Source organism: Lithobates pipiens, unplaced genomic scaffold (genome assembly GCF_037356315.1).
Source record: "Lithobates pipiens isolate NorthernLeopardFrog02 unplaced genomic scaffold, aLitPip1_a1.2 Scaffold_18, whole genome shotgun sequence".
Taxonomy (NCBI): Eukaryota; Metazoa; Chordata; class Amphibia; order Anura; family Ranidae; genus Lithobates; species Lithobates pipiens.
In genome coordinates, this window is record NW_027507758.1 from 143181114 (window position 1) to 143208734 (window position 27621).

At 44.2% G+C, this 27621-nt stretch overlaps 1 protein-coding gene across 4 annotated transcripts in view; it reads left to right on the forward strand.

Annotated features, from left to right (window-relative positions):
• The window catches only part of RIN2 (Ras and Rab interactor 2), a 271299-nt gene that overhangs the window by 213864 nt on the left and 29814 nt on the right, over positions 1-27621 (forward strand). For all 4 annotated transcript variants that reach the window (XM_077486208.1, XM_077486209.1, XM_077486211.1 and 1 more), the window contains 2 exons: positions 6699-6790; positions 21976-23070. In XM_077486208.1, coding sequence (XP_077342334.1) covers positions 6699-6790; positions 21976-23070 — 1187 coding nt within the window. The remainder of the gene's footprint in view (positions 1-6698; positions 6791-21975; positions 23071-27621) is intronic.

Sequence of the window (27621 nt, forward strand, 5' to 3'; positions counted from 1 at the left end):
AGAACCCTTGATATAGTTCTCCAGTCTCGGGGAACCCCCTGCTAACAATTAGAAATCTACAACTCATGATACATTAGTGTGATGGTCAGTGGGAAGAATGGTCCTTACACTTGTGGTCATTGGGAAGAATTACCTCCTTACAGATAGCTAAAAAGATCAATAGTGTAGGAGGGAACTTATCCGAGAGGCAGAAATGGCCCAATGCTGAAGGAACCCCTAGCAACCTCTGGAGGAACCCTATGGTTCCACAGAACCCTGGTTGAGAATCACTAGTCTAGAAGTTTTCAAAGGGCATATCTTAAAAATTTAGACCCATCCCTGTAAATTGAAGATATGTATTATTTTAGGTTGTAGATACAGTTTTACCAAGAAACTGTACATCCTGGCTCATATAGCTACAGTAATTTCATACGACAAACTCGCGTGTTATTCATTCATACAGACTTTTTTTTTCTGTAAGCTGTTGGACAGCTTCCAGTCTACTGTATATAATGGCTTTTTGGCCTATACTTCCTATGTAACCTCAAATAAACTTTTCTTTCAAGCTGTGTTTAAAGTCAGCTCAGTACTCGGGGGAACAAAGCTTTTTGAGGTTAGTTGCATGTGATCATGCCTTGTCCTGTTACTTTTGACCTTACTGCTTATATGATGCTTATTCATGTAACAAAAGAAACCTAAAGCCCGTCCCTGGGCTTGTTGTATTGTCTTTAGTTCCTTTGCCATGGAAGTCTTTTGTGTGTAAGAAAAGGTATTGCCTGCTGTCAAAACCTTATATAAAACCATTGTATTCTGAAGAATCATAAAATGTCCTCGAAACAATGTCCTTGTTTTTAGACAGAAATGATAACTGGTTTGCAGGGTGTATGGACAAGGCAAGGTTTATAAACCAATCCATAAGTCTAGGTTTACATCTATGCGGCTGTGCTTGATGTGTTTTTCAGGCACGTTTTTCAGTGCATTTAGCGTTTTTAAACCAGTGTTTTTTGTGCATTTTTGCATGCAGTTTATATGCATTTTGTGTTGTTATGTTTTTTTTCTCTTTAAACGCACTTTAAAACACACTATATATTGCTGGTTGCTAAGGGGGGGGGGGGGGCGGGAAGTCGGCCGCTGCATCCTTAGTAACCGATGAGTCATCAGCTGTCAGCGGGGTTCATGAAAAAACAGCGTAGGGTTCCCCTCTAAGTCCATACCAGGCCCTTCAGGTCTAGTATGGATTTGGTGGGGACCCCCTCGCCAAAATTGAAAAAAAATGGCGTAGGGTCCCCCCAAAATCCATACCAGACCCTTATCCGAGCATAAAAGCAGGTCAGGAAAGGGAGGGGATGAGTGAGTGCCCCCCCGAACCATACCATGCCGCATGCCCTCAGCATGGGGGGAACCAAAGCACCTTGCCACCATGTTGATCGGGACAAGTGCCTCTTCCCAACAACCCTAGCTGGTGGTTGTTGGGGTCTGTGGGTGGGGGGGATTATCAGAATCTTGAAGCCCCCCTTTAATCAGGGGTGCCCAAATCCCGCCCCCCCCCACCCCTATGTGAATGGGTATCATGTACATCATACCCCTACCCATTCACCAAAAAAGCAGTGAAATGTAATAAAAACCCAAGAGCCAGTTTTTGACAGTTCCTTTATTAATAGCTCTGTCTTCTCTAGCAGTCTTCCCATCGTCTTCTTCCTGCCATCTCCTCCTCAAGCTGTCTTTTCCCGCTGCCCCTCCCCCCCCCCCCCCCCACTGCCCCAAAGCACCTCGCCATGTTGAGGGAACATGGCCTAGTATGGTTAAGGGCGCTCGCTCGTCCCCTCACAAGGGGCGGCATGTTCGGAAAATGGTCTGGTATGGTCTGGTATGGATTTTGGGGGGGGACCCCACGCCATTCATTCACGCTCGTCCCCTCACTTTCCTGACCTAAGGGGCAGCATGCTCGGATAATGGTCTGGTATGGATTTTGGGGGGGACCCCACGCCATTCATTTATTTGTTTGGTTTGGTTTGGGGGTCCCCTCCGAATCCATACTAGACCTGAAGGGCCTGGTATGGACTGACGGGGGGGGGGACCCCATGCCAATTTTTTGGGCAAATTTTTTTTCCCCAGCAAATTTTTTTTTTATTTTTTATTTTACATTCAGCTTTCAGCAAGGAACCCCACCCCCCTTTTTAGCAACCAGCTATATACAGTGGTAAAATGAGAACTGCAAAACACATCAAAAATTGCATCAAAATTGCACCACGTGTTTCTGGTGCAGCTCCATTGAAGTCTATTAGCCGCAAATCACGTGAAAAAAAATCCAACCCTTTCCAAAAATGCACCAGCCGCAAAACGCATAGATGTGACCTAGTACCATAGGAAACCATGTTAAATGGACTGTAGTGCATTTCCGAAAACTGCAAAGCGCACTAAAAAACGCATAGTTGTGAACATAAGGTAATTCTGTTTTGTACCTTAGAGACCATCTATTACCCATATATAATGCTGTTTTAAGCAAGTAACTCCTTATTACACAGAGATTCTCTGTTTTGAAAATCTCCATAACACAGGTCTTAATATTCCCTCCTCATATTCAGAAAATAGATAAAACATATTGAGCTTGCTCCATGACTGTTTTCTAGATGAATCATGTGAGAAATAGTGGTGAGTCTTGGCATGTCTGAGGACTGGCAGATGGCTTCTCTTTTGTCATTCTCACAGACATCTGCCCATCTGTGGCCAGCCTTGGATAGCAGTTGCTACTCCTCATCAGAAATATTATATATATATATATACACAGTATCTCACAAAAGTGAGTACACCCCTCACATTTTTGAAAATACTTTTTTATATCTTTTCCTGTGACAACACTGAAGAAATTACACTTTGCTACAATGTAAAGCAGTTCACGCAAGAACACCTAAGCCCTTGTACACACGGTCGGAGATTCCGACAACCAAATCCGTCGGAGTAATTGTGACGGATTAATTCCGGAAGAGGTCCGGAAGTGATGTTGCATACACACGGTCGGACTAAATTGTCGGAAAATCCGATTGTACATAACGTGATGACGTTATTTCGTTACGACGGGACTACGTTCAGGCTAGTAGCCAATAGCTTTGGTCTAGGAATTTGATCTGAGCATGCGTGGCACTTCTTCCGTCAGAGTAGGCTACACATGATCGGAGTATGTCCGATCGGAGCATTTTGTCGGAAAATTTTACCGGCAAGTTGGAAAACTTGGTCCGTCAGATATTCCGACGGAAACAGTCCGATGCAGACCACACACAGTCGGAATATCTGACAAAACGGTCCGATAGGACACATTCCGTCAGAATCTCCGACCGTGTGCACAAGGGCTAAGAATTTACAGGAAATGGAGGCTTTTTGCCAAGAGAAATGGGCAGCTTTACCATCTGAGACGATAAAGAGCATCATCTACAAAAGACTTCAAGCTGTCATTGATGTTAAAGGGGGCAATACACAGTATTAAGAACTGGGGTATGTGAACGTTTGATCAGGGTCATTTGGGTAGTTCCTGTTGTCATTATGATTTAGAAAGATTAAACACAGTTGACTGATAATAAATTGCTTCAGCCAAACACTAACCATGAGTGAAAGAAATGTTTTTGTGTTATTCATATTCTCTGAAAAATGGCCAAGAAATCATAAATTCTGCCAGGGTATGTAATCGTATGAGCACAACTGTGTAACAGTGTAAATTTGCCGTCCCCTTAAAATAACTCAACACGCAGCCATTAATGTCTAAACCGCTGCAACAAAAGTGAGTACACCCCCTAAGTGAAAATGTCCAAATTGGGCCCAAAGTGTCAATATTTTGTGTGGCCACCATTATTTTCCAGCACTGCCTTAACTCTCTTGGGCATGGAGTTCACCAGAGCTTCACAGGTTGCCACTGGCGTCCTCTTCCACTCAGCTGGTGGATGTTAGAGACCTTGTGCTGCTCCGCCTTCCGTTTGAGGATGCCCCACAGATGCTCAATAGGATTTAGGTCTGCGACATGCTTGGCCAGTCCATCACATTTACCTTCAGCTTTTTCAGCAAGGCAGTTTATTTTTGGGGTCGTTATCATGTTGGAATACAGCCCTGGGGCCCAGTCTCCGAAGGGAGGGGGTCATGCTTTGCTTCAGTATGTCACAGTACATGTTGGCATTTATGGTTCCCTCAATATACTGTAGCTCCCCAGTGTTGGTAGAACTCATGTAGCCCCAGACCATGACACTCACACCACCATGCTTGACTGTAGGCAAGACACACTTGTCTTTGTACTACTCACCTGGTGGCCGCCACACACGCTTGACACCATCTGAACCAAATACGTTCATCTTGCTCTCATCAGACCACAGGACTTGGTTCCAGTAATCCATGTCCTTAGTCTGCTTGTCTTCAGCAAAGTGTTTTCAGGATTTTTTGTGCATTATCTTTAGAAGAGGCTTCCTCCTGGGATGACAGCCATGCAGACCAATTTGATGCTGTCTGCAGTGTATGGTCTGAGCACTGACAGGCTGACCCTCCACCCCTTCAGCCTCTGCAGCAATGCTGGCAGCACTCATATGTCTATTTCCCAAAGGCAACCTCTGGATATGACGCTGAGCACGTGCACTCAACTTCCTTGGTCGACCATGGCGAGGCCTGTTCTGATGGGAACCTGTCCTGTTAAACCGCTGTATGGTCTTAACCACCTTGCTGCAGCTCAGTTTCAGGGTCTTGGCAATCTTCTTATAGCCATAGGCCATCTTTATGTAGAGCACCAATTCTTTTTTTCAGATCCTCAGAGAGTTCTTTGCCATGAGGTGCCATGTTGAACTTCCAGTGACAGGTATGAGAGAGTGAAAGCGATAACACCAAATTTAACACACCTGCTCCCCATTCACACATGAGACCTTGTAACACTAATGGGTCACATGACACCGGGAGGGAAAATGGCTAATTGGCCCAATTTGGACATTTTCACTTAGGAGTGTACTCACTTTTGTTGCCAGTGGTTTAGACATTAATGGCCGTGTGTTGAGTTATTTTGAGTAGGCAGCAAATTTACAGTTATACAAGCTGTACACTCACTACTTTACATTGTAGCAAAGTGTAATTTACAAAAATGTGAGGGGTGTACTCACTTTTGTGAGATACTGTGTATGTGTATGTGTGTGTGTGTGTGTGTATGTATATGTATATGTATATATATATATATATATATATATATATATATATATATATATATATATATATAATATACACACACACACACACACACACAGGCACGAATGTGGAAGATTTATTAAAATTGGAGAGTCCAAACTCTGATGCAGCTGTGCATAAAAACCAATCAGCTTTTAGGTTTTAGGCTCCAATCTCACTAATGCATTTTTGATGCTTTTTGCAGAAATGCAGGGAATTTTTTTAACGTGGGTTCCTATGGAACACATTCACATCAATGCATTTTTGTGTCTCTGCAGTTTTGGAAAGGGTCGGGGACTTTTGTTCCCGCAAAATGAAGCGTTTTGCATGTAATAGACTTCAATGGACCCGCATCCAAAATGCAAGTACTGCATTTTTACTGCGATTTTTTTACCACGATTATGCCACAATTTGCATTTTAGGATTTGAGGTTTTTTTTTTTTACTTTACATTCACTGTATATAGCTGCTTAGTAAGGAGTGGCCTGAGAAGCTGGCTGCTGCATCCTCAACAACCAGTGAGTCATCAGCTGTCAGTGGGCTTCCCCGCTGACAGCTGAATGTAAAAAATATATTGCTGGCTAAAAAAATTCAGGAAAAAAAACAGCATAGCGTCCCCCCCCAAAAACCATACCAGACCCCTCGGTCTAGTATGGTTTAGCACTTTCAGCTAAGTGCACATAGCCTTTAACTGCTTCAGCCCCAGAAGACTTTACCCCCTTCCTGACCAGAGCACTTTTTGCAATTTGGCACTGCATTGCTTTAACTGACAATTGCGCGGTCGTGCGATGTAGCAACCAAACAAAATTGACGTCCTTTTTTTTCTTCTCACAAATAGAGCTTTCTTTTGGTGGTATTTGATCACCTCTGGGGTTTTTATTTTTTGCGCTATAAATAAAAGAACGACAATTTTGAAAAAATTAGAATTAATAGATATTAGTGCGCTAAAATCAATTAAGTGGTCAAAGAAATGAACACAACACTGTGTCTACACTTTACATGGACTCATAAGATTCCATCCTACACTGTACGTTCGGAACGAGGTGACGTACAAAACGTACAACGGGACTACATATAGGCCAGTAGCCAATAGCTTTCGTCTCCAAATTTTTTCTGAGCATGCGTGGCACTTTGTGCGTCGGAATTCTCTACACACGATCGGAAAAAAGTCAGATCGGATTTTGTTGTCGGAGAATTTTAGATCCAGCTCTCAAACTTTTTCCGTCGGAAATTCGGACGGAAAAAGCCAGAGCCCACACACGATAGGATTTTCCAACAACATAATCCGATCTGACTATTTCCGTTCTGAATTTCCAAACGTGTGTATGGGGCATAACATTTCATTAGGTTCCAAAGACGTAAATGCACATTTTTCTATAGACTGTCCTTAGCAAAAGAATCAGCTTCAGGCTAAGGTAAGATAATTTCTTACGCACACATAATTCCAAGAAATGTTCTTATGTCATTTTGTACTTTTGCATAGGCTTGACAATAAGGTCAGCAGTATGATTTATTGATATTTGTTTCTACCTTCAGGGATGTTCTGCCGTTCACCTTAAAGTTGCCCCATGCTATTGCAACAGCAAAGTCTGAAGCAGAGCTAGAAGAACTTTCTCAACTGGGAATTGGTAAGTAGAACAAACGGCTTTAAATAGACCCTTTTAATGTAGATAGACCCTTTCTATATACAACAGCTGTGGCTCCCAAGTGCTGAAATAGGGCTGTATTTTATGTAATATATGCCAGTACACCTGTGTGCATGAGCCCCTAAAATGTTGACTTAAGGCTTGGTTCACATATATGCGGTGCGAGAAACGCAGCGAATCCTGTGTGTTTCCCGTGCTGCATTTAAATCGCTTGCCCTTCATGTGAACCACACCACCAGTGTGTCAATGTTAAAGTAGAGGGCCACCCTAAAAAACAAAATTACATAAAAATGTTCCAAAAAAAATGATTATTTTTTTTTAAACTTACCAGAAATGCCTGTTGCTAGGCAGATCGTCCTAATCTGCTTCTTCCTACTCCGCGGTGATCTTCAGTCTTCTCCTCCACGCATTGTCTTCTGGGGAATGGGGCACGGTGTGTTCTGGGAACTGTGTGTGTCCCAGAACACAGCGCGCCCCATTCACAAAGCACTGCGCTACTAGCGCATGCGCAGTAGGAAACGTGCAGTGAAGCCGCAAGATAGAATGGTGGCGCCGGGACCCGAGGGACGCGGCGGCCAACATCACTGGCACCCTGGACAGGTAAGTGCACTTATTAAAAGTCAGCAGCTACAGTGTTTGTAGTTGCTGACTTTAAAAAAAAAATTCAGCCCTCCCCTTTAAGGTAACGACACCCCGAATCGGATCACATGGGTGTGGGAGCAGCTTTGGGGTTTGTGTACAGTTGTACTTTACATTCACAATACAATTTGATGAAAACCTTCTTTTTGTTTTTTTGTTTTTGTTTTTTTTTAATGATCCACTTCTATCAAACAGTTGAAAGGTATAAATTCTAATAAGTTATTGTTCAGGACTAGGGACAAAGACATCACGTAAAATGATGCTGAACTGGTTCTGAACCACTGCTTGAAATGTAGGCCATTGGAAAGAAAAGCAGAGGCCTTCACTTTGTGACAGGTTCTCTTTGAAACTCAGAGACTTTGTCACCAGTTAAGAAAAAAAGCACATAAAAAGTCTTACCTGCAGTGCTTTGCTTTTGCTTAATAGTTTTTTTTTCACTTGCAATGGGGTTTTGAACTTGCTAGACAATTTGATTATTCCTGGAGAGTACACTTCCTCCTTCCTTCTTGTACATCATGGCCCTCCTCTCTTCTGGGAGTGTCTGATTACGCTCTGTGATGGCCCAGCTTCTCCGTCCCTCCTTTCCCCAAAAAACGTTTTACGCAGCTGCCGGGGGAAGAGTAAAGGGAACACTATAGCGCAGGGGTAGACAACCCTTTGAGCACAGTGTGCCGCAAAATGTTTTCAAAGAAATTGAGCGTGACGATTTTATAACAAAAAAATGTCAACTTCACATTCTCAATCACGAAAAGGATTTTTTATGAAGTAAATGCTTTAAACTACTTGTAGTGAGAAATTCACATCCTGCACTCTCACGCCTCAGATCACTGCCCCCCCTGCAAATCTTTTTCACCACTGTACCCCTCTGCTCATCCGCCCCACCACTGTACCCCTCTGCTCATCCTCCCCACCACTGTACCCCTCTGCTCATCCGCCCCACCACTGTACCCCTCTGCTCATCCGCCCCACCACTGTACCCCTCTGCTCATCCTCCCCACCACTGTACCCCTCTGCTCATCCGCCCCACCACTGTACCCCTCTGCTCATCCGCCCCACCACTGTACCCCTCTGCTCATCCGCCCCACCACTGTACCCCTCTGCTCATCCGCCCCACCACTGTACCCCTCTGCTCATCCGCCCCACCACTGTACCCCTCTGCTCATCTGCCCCACCACTGTACCCCTCTGCTCATCCGCCCCACCACTGTACCCCTCTGCTCATCCGCCCCACCACTGTACCCCTCTGCTCATCTGCCCCACCACTGTACCCCTCTGCTCATCTGCCCCACCACTGTACCCCTCTGCTCATCTGCCCCACCACTGTACCCCTCTGCTCATCTGCCCCACCACTGTACCCCTCTGCTCATCTGCCCCACCACTGTACCCCTCTGCTCATCTGCCCCACCACTGTACCCCTCTGCTCATCCGCCCCACCAGTGTACCCCTCTGCTCATCTGCCCCACCACTGTACCCCTCTGCTCATCTGCCCCACCACTGTACCCCTTTGCTCATCTTCCCCACCGCTGTAAGCCCGCTACTCATCTGCCCCACCACTGTGCCATCCTGCTCGTCCGTCCCGCCACTGTAACCCCCTGTACATCTGTACCACCCTGCTCCTATGTCCAACCACTGTAACCTCCTGTTCATCTGCCCCACCAATGTTCCCCCTTTCCCGTATGCCCCACCACTGTACCTCCATGCACATCTGCTCCACCACTGAACCATCTTCTCATCTGTCCTAACACTGAACTTATCTGCTCATCTGCCCCACCACTGTAACCCTCTTTCTCATCTGCCTCATCTGTACTTCCTGCACATCTGTCTCACCTTTGTTCATCTGCTCATGTGTTCCACTGATGTACCTCCTTTATCCTCTGCACATCTGCCCCACCTCTGTACACTCTGCTCCTCTGCCCCACCGCTGTAGCCCCCTGCTCATCTGTCCCACCAATGTACCTCCTTTCTCCTCTGTCCCAACACTGAACCCCCCCGGCTCATCTTTCCCACCACTTTAACCCCCTTCTCATCTGTCCCACCACTATAACCCCGTGCTCACCTGCACCATCACTGTACCCCCCTGCTTTTCTGTCCCACCGCTGAACCCCTTCTCATCTCTCCCACAACTGTACATCCCACAACTGTACATCCTGTACATCTGCCCCACCACTGTACCCCCCTTGCTCTTCTGTCCCACCACTGTAATCCCCCTGCTCATCTGCCCCATCAATGTACCCCTTTTCTCATCTGCCCCACCACTGTATCTCCCTGCACATCTGCTCCCCCGCAGTATCCCCATGCTCTTTTGTCTCACTACTGAATCACCTTCTCATCTGTCCTAACACTGAACCCATCTGCTCATCTGCTGCACCACTGTAACCCGTTTTCTCATCTGCCCCACCAATGTACCTGCTGCACATCTGTCTCACCTCTGTACCCACCTGCTCTTCTACCCTACCTCTGTTCCCCCTGCTCTCCTGCCCCACTACTGTTCCCCCTGCTCTCCTGCCTCACCACTGTAAGCCCCTGCTCATCTGCCCCACCAATACACCTCCTTTCACATCTGCCCCACTGCTCTAACCCCCCCCCCCCTGCTCTTCTTTCCCACTGCTGAGCCCCCTTCTCATCTGTTGTACCACTGTACCTCCCTGCACATCTGCCCTACAGCTGTACCCTCCTGCTCATCTGTCCCACCTCTGAACCCCTCCTGCTCATTTTACACACCGCTGTACCCTCCTGCTCATCTGCTCCACCGCTGTACCCTCTTCTCATATTTGATATGCAGAGTGGAGAAAGGAAGCAGAGATGAGACACATCTACCTGTCCTGGCACACTCATCCTGCTGGTCCACCTCTTGTATCCAGCCCACGTACTTGTGTGTGATGTATGTGATGTCACCTACAAGCATCTGGAATGGATGCGCAATGATGAGCTCAGGTCAGGGGCATTTTCTGAAAGCAGTGGGCCTGTGTGCAGGATCATCAAGTTGGTTCCCCGCAGCTGAGAAAAAATGGTTGGATGTGATTTTCATTCCACTGAATACTGGCTGTGGCTTAAAGGGACACAGAGTGCAGGAGTTCAGTAGTAAGTGATGCAAGAGTTCAGGAAAAATTTCAACAAAGTTCCCAGAAGCTGAACAGTAATTCCACAAACTGTCACCTGATTGTGGTTTTCTCAATCACAGTGAAATACCTTCTTTCTGAGATTGGTAGTGGCAACCAAGCGAGTCATCTTCCTCCAGATGGTGGGCAGGGCATTCAGGACTGTGATTGGCTTTAGCAGTAGCCAATGACAGTCCTCCTGGAAACAGGGACCGCTTCCCTCTCCCCTGCAGAGCTGCATCCAATCTCTTCCCCATCACAAGAGCCAACGATCGCAGCTACAGCAAAGTTAGAGAACCAAACAATGTTCCCCATCTTGTACAATGTGTGGGGACACAGTGCCCGCCCCCCCTCAGTGCAGGTGCGGTAGGGGAACTCTGAAATTGGAATACATTGGTGTCTCACTGACACTTCCCTGCGCTGCTCTGCTGATGGGGAGGGAGTGAAGTGTCGGCAAAAGAGGCTCTGCGTGCTGCTTGTGGCACCAGTGCCAGGGGTTGCCTACCCCTGCCATAGAGCGTCACTTGATTCACAGCTCTGAGAAGCAGCCTCAGAGGTTTTGGATGTCTACACAAGGGTGACTTTAAAGTGGTATTAAAACTACCCTGTGCTATTTCCACCATATCAAGCTTTAATACCTTGTGAACTAGTTGCTCTGTGTAAAACGCTCCCTACCCTATCCCTTTCTGTGTAATCTGTCCTTTTCTAATCAATGACGTATTCGACACATGCGCAGTTAGTCCCGTTTTTCGGGCAGGCTCTTCTTGAAAATTGGTATCTACATGCCGGGGGTGCGCCATTTCCATTAGCTTGATGTCAGCTCTCAGATCCCGCAAGACTGTTTGCCATTCATAAGCTGAGCCTTAACCCGGCAGCGAATGCGCAAGATTAGGGACATGGAAAAGGGAGTAAGGGCGGAAGTAATAACAGCATTCAACACGGAAGTCAGCATGGCAGCAGCTGCAGAGGTAGACGTATGAGAGTTTACTACCGCTTTAATAGGCGAATATAATGCCTAAGATGCACTAAATGCAAATACACTATATTGTCAAAAGTATTGGGACACCTGCCTTCAGGAGTAGGGAACCTTTTTGGCTGAGAGAGCCATGAACGGCACATATTTTAAAATGTAATTCCACGAGAGCCATACGATATGTTTAAAACTATTTTTTTTCGAATTGATTAATTTCAATTATAACTGTAATATCCACGTCATCTCCCCCACTGTAATATCCACGTCATCTCCCCCACTGTAATATCCACATGTCCCCTACGATTGTTTGCTTGCTTACCACTACACAGGCAGGCAAATCCACAAGCAGTTGAAACGGGTGATGATGACGTCAGCGCGCAGCTCACCTAGGCTGCCGCCGGGTGTACCAAGATGGCCGCAGCTCCAGAGCTAGGCCGAAGCAGTGGCCTTTCCTATGGGCTCAATCCACGGATCGGCACACCACGCAATCCACGGATTAAAAGGTGAGAGCCAGATGCAGCCATCAAAAGAGCCACATCTGGCTCGAGAGCCATATGTTCCCTACCCCTGCTTTACATGCACACAAACTTTAATGGCATCCCAGTCTTAGTCCGTAGGATTCAATATTGTGTTAGCCCACCCTTTGCAGCTACTACAGCAGGTCCGCGAGCACGTGTAAATTACACACAATCTCCAACCTGCATGCAAAAGGCACAGCAAAACATTTTTGGGTGCGCAAAAGTGCATGGCGCCGCAGAACCATGCAATTCTGTACAGCTGCATTGTTGAAAAAGTGTCGGGACATTTTTCCCTTTTGTTTCTCACGGGTACAGCAGTCCATTCATTGTACACCCCACAAGCACAGACCCACTGTAGTGTGAGCTTAGCTTTACAGTGGTTTTTGATATTTTTTAATGCGCGTTTTATAACTCCCAGGTAAGCAGACCTTACATAGTTACATACATAGTTACACAGTTAAGCTAATACCCGGGAACAGCTTGGCTGAACTCAGAAATACTCAGTGTCCTAGTGTTTCCAAGCCTTTCCAAGTGATTCTGAGTATTTACAAACAGCTTTGCACCGTTCCGAGTGTAACTGGTACCCCTGCACCTCTGGCCAATTGCGGTACTGCACACCACATTAGCTTGAATTCTGCTCGTTTTGCGAGACAACACTCGCAAACAGGATTTTTTTTAAAAAGTCGCTTGTCTTTCAAAACGCTTGTTAACCACATTACCGTTAAGCAAGTTTCCCCTGTATATACAATCCTATACCTACAGTTGATTCAGAGGAAGGCCAAACAACACCAGTAAAGCATTAGAAAGCAAGCGGGGGGCGGGGGGATTCCTTCCTGATCCCCCAAGAGTCAAATGGATATTCCCCCATGTAAGGTTTGCTTTATCTATGCTGTGAACCACTTTGTTCATTAAAAAAATAAATAAAAGAACTTCTTGAAAGCATAATACACAAACTAAACCTATGTTGTTGTTGTAATCTGTAACCACTTGCCGACCAGCCGCCGCACTTGGCTGGGCAAAACTATGTTATGTAATGTTGCTTTGTCCTGTGGTCACTAGGGGCACGCGCGCACCCCCTGCTTGCCCACGGAGCCAATGCGACTGCCCAATGGTCACGTTCACCGCTAGATTCCCGCGATCGCTCAGGGCACACCAAGAACCAGGACCCGTGTGTGTAAACACACAGTTTCTGGTTCTCTGAGCGGAGAAGAGACAGATCGTCTGTTCATACAGAGTATGAGTAGCGATCTGTCATCTCCCCTACACAGTCCCCTCTCCCCTTCAGTTAGAATCACCTCCCAGGGAACCCAATTCCCCCTTGAACGCCCTCTAGTGTTAACCCCTTCCCTGCCAGTGACATTTTTTACAGTAATCAATGCATTTTTATAGCACTGATCGCTGTATAAATGCCAATGGTCCCAAAAATGTGTTAAAATTGTCCGACATGTCTGCCATAATGTCGTAGTCCCGATAAAAATCACAGATCGCTGCCATTACTAGTAAAAAAAAAAATTATTAATAAAAATGCCATAAAACTATCCCCTATTTTGTAGATGCTATGGGGTTGATTTACTGGAGGCAAATAGACTGTGCACCTGGCAATGTGCAGTGGCACTTAGCAAGAGGAGTTGCTCCAGAGCTTAATAAATGAATAGAAGCTCTGCTGACTTCCATCGTCCAATCATGTGCAAGCAAAAATGCTGTTTTTTTTTTATTTTCCTTGGCTGTGATTGGGTGATTGGGATTGGGTAAGCTTCACCTCATTTACTAAGGTCTGGAGCAACTACACTTGCAGAGTGCAACTACACTTTGCAAAGTGCACAGTCTATTTGCCTTTAGTAAATAAACCCCTATAACTTCTGCGCAAACCAATCAATATACGCTTATTGTGATTTTTTTTTGTTTGTTTTATTTACCAAAAATATGTTGAAGAATACATATTGGCCTAAACTGAGGAAAAAAAATTTTTTTTTTTTATATATATATTTTGGGGGGATAATTATTGTAATAAAAAATTGCGCTTTTTTCAAAATTGTCACTCTTTTTTTTGTTAATAGCGCAAAAAAATAAAAACCACAGGGGTGATCAAATACTACCAAAAGGATGTCAACTTTGTTTCAGTGCAGCTTCACACGACCGCGCAATTGTCAATTAAAACGACGCAGTGCTAAATCGCAAGAAGGTGAGGTCTGGTCAGGAAGGGGGGTAAAATCTTCCGGGGCTGAATCGGTTAAAATAAATCCAATCATACTATCTTTGGATTCTTACTACAAACAGATTTTCAGACAACCTACTTGGACCATTTAACATAAACAGATTGGCTCGTCTTTCTTGCGATGCTCGCGTTGCCTTGGGCCTCCGACAAGTAGGGCAGACATATGCTCGAGTTATTAACAGAGTTTCCTGTTACTCATTGTTATAATCTTGAAAAGCACGGAGCACGTCATTTTTCTTAACACGCACTATGCACAAATCCAAGTTTTGCAATCCCGACTTGTGCAGCTGTGTGTTTACAGGCGCTAAGTGGAGGGGAAAAAAAAAAAAAAACGAAGCAGCTGACGATCTGGGCAGAGGCTTACTGAGTGGGAGAAAAAAAAAAGAGGATCTTTCAGCTCTTTTGCCTCGCATGCTCTTTGTGCAAAACCGTCTTTATGTGCCGTGTAAGAGAACATACATTCATTGGAAATCAGTAAGCATAAAACATTATTGTGTTAGTCAAGCTTTGTACTCTGTGCATAAAGAGAAATAGTGTTGCAATTCAAAATGTATGAAAATGAGTTCATGTTTGTGAAGTTTGCTGAATGTATAAATGGACTGTGTGGTGTGTTTCAGAGATTAGGGGCCCGATTTATTAAGATTGTTGGATGATAAAGGGTCATTGTTGCTCATAGTAACTAATCAGATTCCATGTAATTTTTTTCCAAGACAATAAAAGCATGAAAGCGGAGTTCCAGTCCTAAAACTATTTTTACATTATTAAGCTGCATTAAATACAAAGAACAACCTTTGGAAAAACATTTTTTTTTTTTTTTTTACTCACCTTTTCAGGTCTGTTGCTAGGGGGTCCCTCGTAATCTGCCTCTTCCTCTCCCTGGCGCCTGACCTCATTTCCCTCAGCGCTCGTGCTCACTAGTGCTCCTGGGAGATGCATGTCATAATTTCCCAGGAGTCAGTGGGCAGCGCAGAGGGCTTCGCTGCCATCTGACGTTGTGATGGAAATGAGCAAGTACAAGGAATAAAACATATCCTGCGCAAATAAATCGGCAATCGAACAGCGATTAAAAAGATAAACGTGAGTGCTAGTAATAAGTTCTTTAACCACTTGCCGACCGGGCCATAGCCAGAAGACGGCTACAGCGTGGTCATGTTTTTCTGGGAGGGCGTCCATGGACGTCCTCCCAGGATCTTGCTCTCGTGTGCCCCCTGGGGTGTGCTCCCGCAAACATCCGTGACCTCTGGGTACGGAAGACCCGGTGCATCATGAATGGCGGTAAACAGCCGCTGGTTGCAGCCGTTTACTACGTGATCGCTCCATCAAATGACAGAGCAATCACTTGTAAACAAACCGGTGTCACTTCATGACGCCGGTCCCTCCCTCCCCTCTCTGTACCGATCGGTACAGTGCGAGGGGAGAGGGGGAGAGATTGCAGCAGCGCTGTGGGCTGGATGTGTAGTGCCCACAGCGCTGCTCAGTGACAGTACCCTGCCCATACTGTGTAAAACTCTACCAATACTCTGCAACACTGTGCAATACTCTGCCAATACTGTGCAATACTTTGCCAATACTCTGCAACACTGTGCAATGCTCTGCCAATGCTCTGCAACACTGTGCAATGCTCTGCAACACTGTGCAATGCTCTGCCAATACTCTGCAACACTGTGCAATGCTCTGCAACACTGTGCAATGCTCTGCCAATACTCTGCAACACTGTGCAATGCTCTGCCAATACTCTGCAACACTGTGCAATACTCTGCAACACTGTGCAATGCTCTGCAACACTGTGCAATGCTCTGCCAATACTCTGCAACACTGTGCAATACTCTGTCAATACTCGCCAATACTCTGCAATCATTTTTAACAGAAAGAAATAATGATTTTTATTTTTTTACCGAATTTTCAGTCTTTTTTTTAATTTAAAGTGCAAAAAATAAAAACCCCGGCGGTGATTAAATACCACCAAAAGAAAGCTCTATTGGTGTGAAAAAAAGGACAAACATTTCATATGTGTACAGTGTTGCATGACTGAGTAATTGTCATTCAAAGTGTGAGAGCACCGAAAGCTGAAAATTGGTCTGGTTAGGAAGGGTGTTTAAGTGCCCAGTGGTCAAGTGGTTAAAATTAAGATATTCATCCAAAAAAAAATGTTTGTTGGAACTCCGCTTTAACCTGGCCAATATGGTTAAAGCTTTCGTTTTTCTATGCTTTTATTTTTCCTAGATTGGTCCAAAAGCTACTTATTATTATGGAAGCTGTCAGGCTTGACTGCTTAGTAAGTTACAGTCATGTTAGTGTGCAGGTTAAGCTGTATCTGTAGTCAAAACTTTTATTTTTTATAGTTTAGGACAAAATAGAAAAGGGTTAGAACCTCTATCACATTTTTGTTGCTGTTCCTGTCCACATTGGGGGAATTTACCCTTTTTATTTGTCCAGGAGGCCACTGTCCCTGGGATAGAAAGTGGTGGGAAACCCAATATTTAACAGTTGATGCCAGAGATAAATAGAAACTTACCCATGGGGACATTGACAATTGTCCAAAAGGTATTTTGCCATCACTTTTGAGAGATTTTCACTCGCTTCCTTCTGTGCCTCTGGGGAAAAACACACTCTTGTCAAAACCAAAGAAACCAAGTTTGGGCTTTAAATATTAATTAGAGGAGTACTAAAGTCACATTCATTCACTGCTGACTCAAAACACTGTATTATTGAAATCTTTTTCTTACTTTGAAATGTGTTTGTATCCTTAGGCCATCCCTGTAACTGCATTTGCTGTTTTTCCGGCTCTTCTTAACAACCAGCGGGGAGATGATACATCAGCTTCCTGCTGATTGCAACAGTGAATGAACACATCCTTGGGCACCCTTTAGACATGCATGTTCCAGGGAGGGAGCTGGGCACTGGATGGTATAGACTTTAGATATGCAACATGCAAATCAGTTGCTTGATTATATTCTCAGATAGTAATCAACTGACCCGCACAGCAAGAGTCTGCACCATTCAGTGACCAGCAAGGGGGTCATGCTTGTCTCCAGGGATGCTGGGCATGTGTTCTTTCACTCAAGCTCATCACTCATAATCACTTACGTTCTCTGTTGTCAGTGCATCTGTATGGGGGCTACAAAAGAAGATATTGAGAGCATAATTTAATTTTAGCCACAGGCATAAACCAAACAGATGCAGATGGGGCTCTTGGAATTATTCTTAAAATGTTACTAAACCCACAACAGTAAAATCAGCCTGTTTATGCAGTAAAGCATGCTTGTTTTACTCACTATGGAACCTAAGGCGTTAATCATCTGCATTGAGTAAAAAGGCTGCCTGATCCTGTCTTCTCTGATCCTCCCTTTCTTCCATTGTCCCTAATTCATCTCCTCCTGATAGAACAGCACTATTGGAGCCAGACTGCATATGCTCAGTTTGGTGTGTATTGTGGTAGAGTTTTTTTTTCTTCTTCTTGGGAGAGTGCATGTGATCAGCACAGGGCCAATCACCACTGTTCAGACAGAGAGTCAGGAGTCCTGCATCCATATAGGACAGTCAGAGTATAATGAAATCTCCTCCTACAAACTTTACCAGGAACTGATAGAAGTCACAAGACTGCTATATACTGCTGATGAGAAAGGTATTTAGCAGTTTATATTTCCTAAAATAATTGCATTCCCATGTTCTGTGTACTGTGGGAGACCACATATAGTGAATGCAGGGTCCTGGGTTTATTAACGCTTCTAGTATTTATGGGGACTAAAGGTACACAGAATTTTAAAAAAAAGAATGAAACTATCAAGAATTGGAACCTGAGGCCCACAGTATATGTAATTTTTGGTTTAGTTATGTTATGCTTCAGTCACTTGTGGACCAACTTGTGTATACCTATTCATCATCCGGAAATTTTTTGGTTTTCAGTGCCATGATAGTTTGATTGTCAGTTAGTTTAGCAGTCCAGTTTTAGAGGTCAGGAATCTTGCAGATTTCAGTGGTCAGCAGTTGGTGTCCCCTTATGATGGTGGTTGTGGTGAGTACCCCTTTAAATATTGGTGGATAGTGGTGTATACCCCCTTAAATGTTGATGGATAGTGGTATGTACCCCCTTAAATGTTGGTGGTTAGTGGTGATTTCCCTATAACTGTTGGTAGTCAGTGGTGTTTTCCCCTATACTATTGGCGATCCTTGTGCCCCCTTTATTGTCAGTAAGCTCCCTTGCTTCTTGGTGTGCAACTTTGTAGTTAGTGTGCCCCCCTTTCTGTTGGTTGTCAGTGGAAGCAGCATTATTACTTACAGATGGAAAGTGATATACAACAGAGGTGGAAAGGAAGGGACTATTTATATTATTGTGTTTAAACTGATTACTGTGATTGGCTAACAGCAACCTCAAACCACAGAGCCGTTCTAAATGGCTCTGTGCAATTTTCCTGTGATTGAGCTGTCAACTGTCTGTTGTGCAGATCACTGGCAAAGTCACAGAGTCAATCAGAGTTGCTCTGTGCCTTGTGATGGCTGTGAACGAACCACAGTAATCACAGAGGAAGATAGGGAGGAGTTGTTTACATTGTTGTATTTATACTTGTGATTATTGTGATTAGTTTAGAGTGAACACAAGGCACTCTGATGGGCTATGTGTCATTTGCCTGTGATCTGCGCTGTCTATTGACAGCTCAATCACAGGCATTTAAAAGTCGCACTGGCTGCCAATGTGTGCTTTCTGCAGAGGAATTAAAAATAACTATGCTCCACAAAATTGAGCCACCTACTCACCATTATATGACAATGACATGGTAGTAAAATGGTTAAAGAGGAAATCAACCCTCCGGCAAAAAATAAAATAAAAACACACCCTGCAAGATAAAGGCATAATGAGCTAGTATGCATAGCATACTAGCTCATTATGAATTACTTACCCGAGAACGAATGCCCCGCAGCCATCCTCGTCTCCCCCTCAGGCTGCTGACATGTCTCCCAGGGCTTGCTTCCGGGTATCACGGCTCCAGCGCTGCGATTGGCCGGAGCCGCAATGACGTCACTCCTGTGCATGCGCGCGGGAGCCGCCGTAAACGGCACAGTACAACAGAAGCAATGGCACGTACTGCCATTGCTTCAGTTGGCTTAAGTGCGCATGTACCGTATGACTTCAGCACATGCAAATACAGGAATATCTCCTAAACCGTGCAGGTTTAGGAGATATCCAGTGCAGCTACAGGCAAGCCTAATTATAGGCTTGCCTGTAGTTTAAAGTGGTTATAAAGGGTTTACAACCACTTTAAGGGCCCCTTCAGATCAATGTGTTGTGGTAACTTGTTGCTTAGCAGTGCCATTTATTTTCAATGACACCGAAACCCACTAAAGCAGTAGTTGGAATGCACCTGCACTGCAGCGCACCACACTTGCTCATGGGACATTTTTTGGCAGCCACTTCAAAATGAATGAGCTGTCTCAGAGCCCTGCGTGTTTGTTCATGCACTGCTACGCAGAGCTAATTTGTAAATATGTCTTTAAAGTATTAACTTGTCTGACTGCTTACTGACAGTAATAAATTTACATGAAAAGTATTACAAAAAGTGTCTTGGTTGTAAACCCTCACATATACCCAGAGAAGTGGCTTACCTCAGGTGATACACAAAGATAAAACAAATCCTCCTACATAAGTTGTACCAGTTTATCTGCAGTCTTCCCCTCTCTGCAGTCATTCAACAGTGCTGAATTTTAAAGCTGGCCTGAGAGTTCAGGTAAAAAGGGGCGGGGGGGGGCCTGAAGTTATACTCTGCAGAGCTCAGTGAGGAGGGTTCTTACAGCTGATTGGAGGGAAGAGACACACACCCCCTTCACACAGGAACAGAGCTGAGGCTGTCAATCAGCTGAAGGTCCCTCTCCTGTCACTATTTTTCACTTGGTGTCAGGAAAACTTGTCAGAAGTGATTTATGCTGATAGCAGAGGAACGAGGCAACAGACAAAAGTGACACTTAGTGCTCTTAATTGAGACAAGTACACATTATAGAGGGATATGCTTTGTTCATATTTCATGACTGAGGTTTACAATACAAAAAAACACATTTAATAAGAATAATAAAGGAATGCAGAAGGAGTCAAGGCTGACACGTCTCACCTCCCTCTGCATTCCTTTTGCCAGAGCTTGCCTCGAGCAAGTGCTGGGAGCCAGACACAGGCACTCGCTAGTAAAAACGACTTGCTCCCTAGGAAGATTGGACAAAAGCACTACATGTTAATGAATACCGGTAAATTGAATACTGTATAAATTGATACTGCTTTCCAGGCATTTGTCCCTGGGTGCATAGTGTTCTAAACTTAGTTACCGCTTGGTGCACCGTCCAGCAGAAGCAGCTTATACCTTCTCATTGGGTTTACAGGCTACCAGCAGTGGGGCTGGACGGAGCACCTGTACTTTTCCGCCCTGGATTCCGCTCTGGAATCTCATACATAGGGGCTAAATGGGCAGCGTACATGAGGCCACACTGGATGAAGCAGTTTTAGTAAGATGCTTGCTTATAGTTCTGAGTATTTACATTTTTTAAAGAAAAATGAAATTGTGAATTTAGATTTTAATTTTGCTAAGCTGATCACATTTACAAAATGTGAAATGTTGGATTTTGTTTAGGAATACGAAACAAATGATGGCACAATTGCATGCGCCATTTTTGTTTTTTTCGATCGACAGAACGTTCGGTTACAAAGTGTGAAATGTCGGTCTTCTAGCATAAATAAACTATAAATAAATCAATAAACAAATCTCTGTTGTAATTTTAATAGAATAGATAGAGCCATGCCAAATGAGAACTGGACATGCAGAGTCTATGCCACAATAATCAAGGATCAGACGAAAAACAAGCTCTGGACTGCCGCACTCTTCAGAAGACCACTTTCTTTTATTGGAAAATCACATCACAGCTCAACAAACACAGTGAACAAGGAAAATTGCTGACGTTTCGCACTAGCTGTAGTTGCTGTACTAGCTATAATAAGCACTACAGTGCGAAACGTCAGCAATTTGTCCTTGTTCGCTGTGTTTGTTGAGCTGTGATGTGATTTTCCAATAAAAGAAAGTGGTCTTCTGAAGAGTGCTGCACTCCAGAACTTGTTTTTCGTCTGTTGCTAGTGGTAATAGCCGGCACCTGTGGCTTTCCAGCCAAAGAGACAGTTCACAGCCTGCATGTGTGCTCCTGGAGCGGTGAGATCCCTTCTCCTACTAGGATGTTTACAGCGATGATGATATAATCTTAGGCCAGCCATTGACGAGTCAAAAACCGAACGTTGTGTCGATCGGAAAAAACAAAAATGGCGCGTGCGATTGTGCCGTCATTTGTTTCGTATTTCTAAACAAAATCCAGCATGTTGGATCCGGCACTTTTGATTGCATGTTGTAATTGGCACGTTAAGTATGCAAAAAAACAAAAGTCCAAGAATTGTCATTCAGTTTTCGATTCATCTATGGCCTGATTTAATAACTCTTATGACAGGCTGTAACCTCTTTACATTTTATCACAATGTATTTATCGGTAAAATTGCAGTGTCAGTTTTTATTTTGTATTTTTTTTTTTTGCTTGCTATATTCAATTATAAAGTTATATTTAACTTACATTTGTATTAAAACTCCTATTTTGTAACTTCTCTATTTAACTTGTGAGAGTCATTGATTCATTTGTGTGATTTAGTGTTGGCAGTAGGCTAAATGATGCTAAGATTTTTTTTTTTTTCTCTGTTACATTTTGCAGACTTTTGGAAGTCTCCTGTAAACATACAACCAAAATATGCTCCAGCTTTTCACAAGCCTCTCCCCCAAGGCTACGTCAAGAGGGAGTCTCATCATCTACCTCTTATAAACGGCGTGCATTCTCTCCGCACCAGAACACCCTCAGAATTGGAATGTAGCCAGACCAACGGAGCTCTGTGTTTCATAAATCCTCTCTTCTTAAAAGTGCACAGCCAGGACTCAGGGGGAAGCTTGAAGAGGGAGAGCAGCAGAACCCATGAAGCAAATGGCATAGAGAAGACGAGATCACCACCTCCCAGACCTCCTCCCCCTTCCATTAACAGTCATCGCACAAGCCTTCAGCTGTCCAGAGCTGTGCAGCCAGAGCCAAGCATGCCAGAAACACTTATTAATAGCAGGAATATTAACTTAGACTCCCCTTCTAAAACTGCTACCCCTATCCCTCCTCCCCGCCTGAAGAAGCAGGCCACCATTAACAGGTGGCAAAGCAACGAGCAAACACCATCTCTGAGTAGTTCCTGTAGGTCGTCTTTTGAATCTCAGCCCGAGGAATCATCTCCACAAAAGACCATGCAGAATATTACTTTGACTCCGAACTGCAACTCATCTGGCACATTGCGGGTGCAACGTTTGAGCGACATGAGCATCTCTACGTCATCATCGGACTCCTTCGAGTATGACCGCATGGTGCCCCCTTTTTACGAAGGCGACAGCTTGGAAGATTGTGAGGAAGAAAGTGACCAAGAAAGCATGGCGCCACCTGTGAAGTCTCGGAAAAAGAGAGGGACTTCTCTGGGTCTCTCCAAAATGATGAAAACTCATCTGCGCAAAATGAGCGGAGTCTTCCACTCTTTGGTGACTCCAGAGAAGAAGATGGTGAAAAAGATTACAGCCATGTCTCGGGACAAGCGGACTTATTTCGGATGCCTTGTGCAGGATTATATCAGCTTTCTGCAGGAAAACAAGGACTGCCACGTCTCTAGCACAGATATGTTACACACCATCCGACAGTTTATGACACAAGTCAAAAACTATTTGTCGCAGAGCTCCGAACTGGACCCACCGATCGAATCCCTGATTCCTGAAGATCAGATAGGTAAGAGGAAATATAAGTCTTCTATGAAAGCCACTCACAGCAGGTACTGATTACACAACAGTCACATGAAAGCTACCCTCTGGAACTCATTTCATCCTACACATGCAGTTTTTCTTTTGCTCAATCTATCTTAAAAATGTTGCACTTAAGTATGAATTATTATCCAGAAGTGACATAAGTAAATGTATTAACACTTCACAAAATCAATATGTTAGACATATGTTTGCTGCGCTTTGTTGTTGTATTTTATGTGATAAAGGGGTGTCAAGGCTGCTCCCATATACGCATGCACGGCCCCCAGATGTTTTGTATTTATACATTAAAGGCATAACCCAAGACATACAAACATAGTACCGGGGGGGGGGGACTCGCTCGGCATAAATAATAGAACACACTTGTTTATTGCGCAATATTTTGCCGGGGAAGCTGAATGATGACCGTCTTTTCTTAGACGGGATACTGTGTACTGTTGACATTGCTGTATTCTGGCTGTGGCTGCACGTGATCATTGACTTAGCTAATCATAACTTTTTGCAAATGTCTCAAGCTTTGTGGTTAGATGGTCTTCACGGGCCAGTACAGAATGAATTTGCATTATATGCATGAATAATAATTAAGCCAGAGTATAAAGTGGTGATTTTGTGAATTTTGGAAAGACTCATACGTGGTGTGCAGTTTAGTTGGCCCTTTACAAAGAGCGATGCTTTTTAAAAATAAAAGTTTTATCCTATGTTGTGGAGTTGTGTTAGTCTTCTTTCTGAGCAGTTCAGAGATTCCCTTTCACCATCCCTAGCACTTTTTGCTGCCCTCAGGAATTTTTGCTTCTTGATCCCACCCCATTTTCCTTGTTTTTTTTTTTTTAGCCAAGAAGGTGCCCTGCCAAGCTACACCAAGCTTTGAATCCAGGTTTTCATGTGGAAAAAAACTCAGAATAACACGTCCCTGGCCTGGCACCAGCAACGCTAATTAAAAAAGTCTTCTGCTAGTCTTCACTCGCCTGCATAAATATTCTTAACTCCTAAGCTGTAAAACACTATGGTGTTGATTTACTAAAACTAGAGGGTGCAAAATCCAGTGCAGCTCTGCATAGAAACAAATCAACATCCAGGTTTTTTTTTTGTCAAAGCTTAAAGGAGTTGTAAAGTCAGAAGGTTTTTTATCTTAATGCATTCTATGCATTGGAATAAAAATCCTCCAGTGTGCAGCAGCCCCCCCAGCACCCCCTAATAATTACCTGAGCCCCATCTCTGTGGTGCAATGTCCACAAGGCTCTCCCACCTGATTGGCTGAGACACAGCAGCGATGCCACTGGCTCCTGCTGCTGTCAATCAAAATCTGTCAGCTAATCAGGAGAGATGGGGGCTGGGTCAGGCCCCAGCTCTGTGTCTGAATGGACACAGGGACCTGTGACTCGGCTCGGGTGCCACCATAGCAAGCTGCTTGCTGTGGGGGCACTCAACAGGAGGGAGGTGCCAGGAGCACAAAAGAGGCACCTGAGAAGAGGAGGATCTGGGCTGCTCTGTGCAAATCCACTGCAACAGAGCAGGTAAGTATGACATGTAGCAAAAAGTGCAGCACTATAAATTGATAAATGTGTGTGTGCCACAAAATATTAAAGCGCAAGCAATATCCATATTAATCTCAATACGGACATTTGCATTTTTGCACTATTGATATATTGGCTATTTAATCAATTTTTGTTATGCACTTTATTGACTGTTTTTATTGATTTTCGTGTTTATGGTTTACACTATGGCTATTGTTTGCACTTTTGCACTTTAATATTTTGTGGTACACACACATTTATCAATTTATAGCGCTGCACTTTTTGCTACATTTTTACTTATGTGCCTACTATCTGGGTTATAGTGCTCAGCTGCTGTACGTTATTGTTGTCCATCATAGCGCAGATATTTCTTCTATTTTTTATTAGCACTTCCTGTTATGCCGCGTACACACGACCGAATTGTCCTGCGGAATTAGTCCGCCGGACCGCATTACGCTGGACAATTCGATCGGGTGTGGGCTCCAGCGGACTTTTTCATCGCAAAGTCCGGCGGACTTAGAAAGTAGTTTTGCATCAAAATTTGTCCGCCGGACTTGGCTTTCAGCGGACAATCCGTTCGTCGGTGTGCTAGTCCGGCTGACTAAGAATGACGGATGCTCAGAAGCAAGTACGAAAAGGAAGCTATTGGCTACTGGCTATTGAACTTCTTTTTTCTAGTCCCGTCGTACGTGCTGTACGTCATCTCGTTAGAAATCGCTGCACTTTCGGAGTGTCCGCGTGTGGCCAAGTCCGTTCGTTAGAAAGTCCGGCGGATTATTTGCCGGATTGTTTACCGGACTAAGTCTGCCGGACAATTCGATTGTGTGTACGTGGCATTAGTGTTAAAGTTTGCCGCTCGTTCCGGCACATGCAAATTTCTTGCTGCCCAGTAGGGCAGATCATCATAGTAGTGGGCCAAAAGGAATGTGTCAGAGGGAAGAGGCAAGCTTTAATACTACTACTCTACCAGAATGACCCAACAGTCAGGCTTAGTAGTTGAGGCCTTTGGGTAAATGAACTAGATAGCATAGTTTCTTTTTTCTTAGTGACAGTCCCTTTAAGGATTTTTATGGACCATACGTGGAGACGTTAATAATATAGACATAATAGATGCAATTTAACACTTACCCTTTTCTTATTCATCCTCATGGGATCTTGTGATAATCAAAGTGTAAGGTCAGCCTCACCTGTGAGGTCTGCTGTACGGTTTTAAACCCGGAAACCTGCTCACTCTGGCCTAATGTCTGCCTGGTCCTTGAAATTGTATTTGTGTCTGAAGATCAGTTCAAGTTCAAAATTAGGTTTTGTTCAAACATATAATAGCTGCTAAAGCTGAAACATTTCAGGCTGTAACATCTATCATACGTTTGGAATAAAACCTAATTTTGGATTCTAATGCCACACACACACTATCAAATTTTCAGACAACAAATGTTGGATGTGAGCTTGTTGGCGGAAGGTCCGATCGTATGTATGCTGCATCGAACATTTGCTGTCGGACTTGCCGCCAACAGATGTTGGCTAGCAGGTTCTCAAATTTTTCGCCAACAAATGTTTTGTCTGACGGAAAGTCCGACAACAAAGTCCACACATGCTTGGAATCAAGTACGAGACGAGAAGCATTTGGTCTTGTAAATCTAGCGTTACGTCACTACGTTCGTAACTGTTGGCCAAAATTTGTGTGACCGTGTGTATGCAAGACAAGTTGGAGCCAACACCCTTCGAACAAAAATCCATAGTTTTGTTGTCGGAAAGTCCAGTAGTGTGTACGGGGCATTACACTGTAGTGTGGCACTTTGATCTTCAGGCTCAGATATGACTTATATATTCCAAGTTACTGTGTCAGCTCCTCGGATTGGATAATGGGAGATACAGGATGCTACCACTAGAGGTTTTCTAAATGCACCAATAGCACAAAATTATTATTTTCCTAAGGTTCCAGTGTCATTAATCTACCACTTCAAGTGTGGCCTATGGGTATAGCATTCACATTAAAAATATTTTTACACATCGTAAATTACTGGGCCCTTTGTCTGCATGGGGCAGTTTATGTGAAATGTGAACTTAGCCTTTAACTCTCTTCTAGTTGCATAATAACGTTCATTACTTTTCCTATAAAAAAAAAAGTTGGCGCCTAAATATTTTGGGCCCAAGCTCCCAGCATTAGACATTATGTGCCTGGCATGTCATGGCAAAATGTATAATTCCACAATAACATAACAGCGGGAGAATGCCAAAGCTTGCTTCTTTGTGGAGAGGAGTGGCAGTATTGAGAGAAAGTTGTTACCTGTGACTCATGTGTGTTGTCTACAAGTGTATTCTCCCTCCAGTTACAGACAAGAATAACCCACATGAGTATCTATTCCACCTATGGGTTTCTGTGGGTAGCTATGCTTGGCACCACTATTAGTTGTCAATTTATATCAGATGAAACCAACTCAATGTTGGGGCGGGCAGTCTACCTTCAGATTTAGTGTAGGGGACCTTTTGCTATCTATGCATATGTTTATTGCTGCTCCCTTGCTGCTCTGACCCCTTCCGTTACTATGCAATTAACCTGGTGCTTTGGGGCATGGAGGCGCATGTGACTTGCCACCGGTTTCCCGCTATGAGGAGCATATGACATTCCACCTGCCGTCCCGCAATGAGTGACCAGTCAGTAGGCCCAAATTGTCAACAATATTTGGTATTGTTAACAAATCTGGTAACTTTGAAATGGCACTGGCAGAGACCTGGGCAGTAGTAAAGGTAAGTATAGGCATTCAGGAGGGGGATGGTGATTTTTTTTTTTTTTCCCCAACAGGTTTACTTGGTAGTAATATTAAAGGCTCTTATTTTAACAAACCTTAACAAACATGTCATACTTACCCCGATCCTCCTCTTCTTGGGTCCCTGGCCAACGCTCTGGGCTCCTCCCCCCCTGTGCCGCCATAGAAAGACGCTTGTGTCTCAGCCAATGAGGAGGGAAAGACCTGGGAGAGTAGGGGAAGGTGTGCTGCAGGGTT